This window comes from Grampus griseus (assembly GCF_964374135.1).
Source record: "Grampus griseus genome assembly, chromosome: 6".
In the NCBI taxonomy this organism is placed as follows: domain Eukaryota; kingdom Metazoa; phylum Chordata; class Mammalia; order Artiodactyla; family Delphinidae; genus Grampus; species Grampus griseus.
In genome coordinates this window covers 69,685,599-69,690,784 of record NC_139000.1, presented here as the reverse complement: position 1 = coordinate 69,690,784, position 5,186 = coordinate 69,685,599, and the positions used below count along the sequence as shown (strand labels likewise).

General features: G+C 40.3%; 1 protein-coding gene across 1 annotated transcript; it reads left to right on the top strand.

The window, feature by feature from the left end:
- Positions 1–508: 508 nt before the first annotated feature.
- On the top strand, positions 509–1,208 carry LOC309823487 (interferon omega-1-like; the record flags this gene model as incomplete). Its single annotated transcript, XM_082655811.1, has 1 exon — positions 509–1,208. The coding sequence occupies exon 1, from the start codon at positions 525–527 to the stop codon at positions 1,206–1,208; it is 684 nt and encodes a 227-aa protein (XP_082511937.1). The 5' UTR covers positions 509–524.
- Positions 1,209–5,186: the final 3,978 nt, after the last annotated feature.

Below are 5,186 nucleotides of genomic sequence, written 5' to 3'. Positions count from 1 at the left end.
GTCCCCTGAAACATAACTACATGGACCTGTATGAATGTGAAGGAAGAGAAACATTAAAAAGCTCATTCACTTATAATCATCAGCCTCTGCTGTGAAACCCCTCTTTGGCTTCAAAGAGCTTAAATGCCAGAGGTGGTCTAGTAAATCCCTAAAAAAGTACAGAAACCATAGGGCTGAGGAAGCCTGCCTTTCTATATAAAGTAAGGCAGTAAAAATGGAGACTAAGGTCATGGCTAAAAATTTGTTCCTGGAACAGAGAAAAGCAATATTTATGCATGAGAAGGAGAGAGAGAATGTACTTACATACCTGTAGCATTTCTGACTTTAACACAAAGACATTTCTCATTTGATTAATAAATATCCATTTGGATGGGCACATCAGAAGTTATTGGGAAAACTGCAAAATTAATAGTTTAGATTGATAACATCTTCTTAGATACTGAGAATACATAAATGAAACCCAAAAAAGGAAGTAAAAGTGACAGAAATGTTTAGAAAATGAAAATTACTGTGTTCCCTATTTAATGGCCTTGCTTAGAAAGAATGTCACCAGAGAACCTACCCCCAAGGCTCCCACAGACGCCCGTCTCAGCCAGGCCAGCAGCAGCCTCATTTGCCCCATGGCCTTCGTGCTCTCTCTACTGACCGCCCTGGTGGTGTTCAGCTACGGCCCTGGTGGATCTCTGGGCTGCGACCTGTCTCAGAACCACGTGAGGATTAGCAGGAAGAACTTCATGCTTCTGGGCCAGATGCGGAGAATCTCCCCTCGCTTCTGTCTGAAGGACAGAAAAGACTTCGGTTTCCCCCAGGACATGGTGGATGGCAGCCAGCTCCCGAAGGCCCAGGCCACCTCTGTCCTCCACGAGATGCTCCAGCAGGTCTTCCGCCTCTTCCACACAGAGCGCTCCTCTGCCGCCTGGGACACCTCCCTCCTGGACAAACTCTGCACTGGACTCCATCAGCAGCTGGAGGACCTGGACGCCTGCTTGGTGCAGGCGATGGAAGATGAAGAAACTGCCCTGGGAGTCATGGGCCCTACACTGGCCGTGAAGAGGTACTTCCAGGGAATCCACCTCTACCTGAAAGAGAAGAAATACAGTGACTGTGCCTGGGAAATTGTCAGAGTGGAAATCATGAGATCCTTGTCTTCATCAACCAACTTGCAAGAAAGGATAAGAATTATGGATGGAGACCTGGGGTCACCTTGAAATGTTTCTCATTGGCTAAGATGCCATATCACCCTTGCACATACGTGTTTGGTCATTTCAGAAGGCTCTTATTTCAACTTTAATCACAGAATTTATTGTATTAATTCAGCTGATACTTTGTCAGCAATAATACACAAGTATATGTTAAAATTATTAAGCCCTAAGGGCATCAGTCCTTAAGAGATGACTGCCCTGATGTTATTTATTGTTTACTTACTTATATTTATATATTTATTCTTGTATCTTATTTATATTTTAATGTAAAAGATATTTTTATGTGTACACTGTATTAAAATTTAGAAAATATATTCACCTATTTTACTAAATTTGCATTTTGTTTTATTTTTTTCAATTCTTATGAAAGAAAACATGAGTTTTTTTTTTATTCTGAAAACTAAATCCTTATTTTTTCTATATGAATCTATCTCCGAATAGTATTTGTCCATTTTGTCCTTTGAAACAGTCCTACCACTATCAGGAAATGCTTGTCAAAAGGTGGAATTCCATGGAATTGAGGGAAGTCCTGGAAATTATGGAGAATGGTTAGTCCTGATGTCATAGGTGTAACTGATTTATACCACCAGGAAAGAGTGGTCAGTGCAAATACCTGTGGGAAGGAGTCATCTCCACGAGGGAAGCTGGTGACGTATGGTGTTGACTGGCCAATCCTGGCACCTTCCTCTCACCTTCTCCCCGGTCCTGCTTTACTGAACCATTCATCCCTTATACATACCTTCAGTCCCTCCAAATCACTGACTAGCTACACAGCTGCTCTGGTTCTGTGCAGGTTTCCAGCTTCAAGGTTTCTGTTAGAGTGAAAGCCACAGGAAGAGCGCACAAGTGAAAGGAGAGTTCTAGGATTTTCAAAACCTCTGTGAGAAGGAGCCAGGGTTCATGGCACTGGATCCCAGCTCTGCTATTAATAGCAGTGTGACCTTGACAAATAACACAAACACTAAGCTCCCTAGTTTTCTCATCTTTAATATGGGGACAATAGTAATATTTTTTCATAGGATTATTCTCGGATTCAATGAGTAAATATACACAAGAGGCATAAAAGTGTGTCTGTCAGAAATAATCAGGACTGTTAGAGTCACAGAGTGGCTACCATCGGGGAGGAGAAGGAGAGCTGCTCTGAGGTAGCAACTGGAAGGCAACATAAGAAACATGCTAGGTCCTGGGCAAAATCTATTACTTTTAACTTGGGTGCTAGTTTCACAGTGTATTCAGTGTGTGAAATTTCCTTGTGCTGTATGCTGAAGATACTTGCATTTTCTGTGTATTATACTTCTAAAAGATTTCCTGGGAATTAGTAAACCTTTTTTGAGAAAGAACGATCAGTAGAAGATACTTTGATCTACCTTAAAAGTGAGTAAAATGGAAACAACAGAGATCTCATATCAATGCAGATAGTTACATGCATTTTTCATTAATACTGTTTGTTGCTTTTTTAGTATGAGAAAGATAAAAAATAGCTTCTGAACTGGTTTTGGTTTTTGGTCTTTCAGCAGCAACGCAGAGGCAGGAAGAAAAAAGCAGGAGTTATGAAATGTAAAGTTTTGCTCTCCAATCCTGGGCTCTCCCAGGTTTAATCTTAGTCTCTTTTCCATAAAGTCCCAGGTCCATAATTGCTGGCAATGTCACATCCCAGAGCCGGTCCTTCCCAGGATTTAGTGCTTTCAGAGGAGAGACTTCTACAAGTGTCATGCAGGTGTCTTATACCCAAGTAAGAGTCTTTCTCTGAAGAAGGTGCCATCAGTCAACTATATTGGTCAAAATACATACACATTGCAAATACATACCGCCAATTCTCCATGATAAAATGGCTATGTTGATCCGTATTCAAGAGCATATAAGTTTATATGTGCTCCCACACATTATCCAAAACACAATCTTATCATTCTTTTTAGTTTTTGCCAACCTGATAGGTGACAGATAGCATCTAGTAGCAACCATTAGTTGTCCTTTTCCTAATTGATGGTCGCTGTTATCAGTCACAGGCTAGTCAGAAAAACAGAAAAATTTCCTCCAGCCTTCTAGTCCATCTCTTGCAACTTGTATGGAAGAACTTTAGAAGAAAAAAATCTGCTGGCAAAGGAGAAATGTAGTCAAAAGAACTGGAGCCCCAGCATCACAGAGCAGAGTTGAGAAGGATAGCTGTGGAGCTGAGGCTTTAGCTTCAAGACCAGTACACTAAGATAGGTGACAGTGCCCACTGGAAATTCAAGTTTCCTCCGTGAATTTCCTTTTTTTTAAAAAAAATTTTATTCATTTATTTATTTATTTTTGGCTGCGTTGGGTCTCCGTTGCTGCACGTGGGCCTTCTCTAGTTGTGGCGAGCAGGGGCTATTCTTCGTTGCGGTGCGCGGGTTTCTCCTTGCAGTGGCTTCTCTTGTTGCAGAGCACGGGCTCTGGTGTGCAGGCTTCAGTAGTTGTGGCACATGGGCTCGGTAGTTGTGGCTCGTGGGCTCTAGAGGGCAGGCTCAGTAGTTGTGGTGCACGGGCTTAGTTGCTCCGTGGCGTGTGGGATCTTCCCAGACCAGGGCTTGAACCCGTGTCCCCTGCACTGGCAGGCGGATTCTTAACCACTGCACCACCAGGGAAGTCCCCATAAGTTTCCTATCCATACACAATGCACCTACTGCTCTTGCATTGTCACCTTTTCACCTCTTTAAAGAAATTCATTATTCATTTTTTATACAAACTTTGTGTTATAAAAGTAGAAGACACATAGTCTGTCATGCCCTAAACTGGATCCCAGAAGCCACACTCACATTGTGCTCCTCCCATCTCACTGGCTGCCCATTCTGAGTTTCATTCATGACACAAACGTTGGTGCCTTTCCTGTGTTCTGTGCCCAGAATTCTTTCCAGTTTAAACTCATGAAATAAGTCCTGATCTAATCTAGTTTCAGGGATTGAAAAACAATCGTGATACTCACGTCTTCCAAAGTTAAGTTCTGGAATGACATACCCAACTGCCTATTTGACAGCTGGTATCTAGTAATCATCTCACATTTATGTTATTCAAAATTAACTCTCCTTAAAAAATAAATAACTAAAATAATAACAAGAACCCGTCCTTTCTCATTGTTCTCTAATCAGTTAATGGCAACTCTGTATTTCCACGTTCTCAGGTTAAAGTACATGACATCATTCTCCGCTCCTCTCTCACAACCAGTCTGAATGCAATCAAAGTTTTACACCACTGAGGTTTTTCATCCAAGAACTTGGTAAAGCTCTGCATTCTGAACACAAGACTTCTTCAATCTACTGAATTATATTAATAGCTATGCTGTAATCATCCTTGAATTATTAAATTCTACTTATATGATTTATTAATCATTAACATGCCTATTTATTTTACTGATATTTTATTTGTTATGCATCCATAGTTGTTTTTTTAATCTGAATTTCTTTTCTTATTGAACCCATTTAAAATCCTTGAACCAGGAGTTTATTTTTCTTGAAAAAGAAGGTGGATGACTTTTCACTTTATCCCATGATGTGTTAAAAATATTTTAACATATTTATAGGTGTTTTCTGACAAAAGTATTTTAACACATTTATTGGTGTTTTCTGACATGCTTGCTATTCTACCAGTTCTTTAAGATACTTCCCTGAAGAATTTGCCTGCTAATTCTAAAAGCTAAAGGCTGAAAGTGACCCTAAGAAAGAGTAGGAAGGTCTTTAATTATTGTGAAAACTCCTCCCTGCACCTTTTCAGGTTATTTATCTCTGTAAATATTACCTTTAAATCCAGCCTACATTCCTCTGTCTCCCTTGCCTATTAAGATACTTACATGCACGTCACTCACATTTTATAAATCAAACATAATAAATCAAATGTCAATATGCAGATATAAGCTAGAAGCTTGATATTTGACTATTTGCAACGTGTCAAAGCATCTCATCTAATCCCAGCACATCATTTATTTACCACCATAGACTGAGGTTTGGCTGAGATTTGAACATGGGG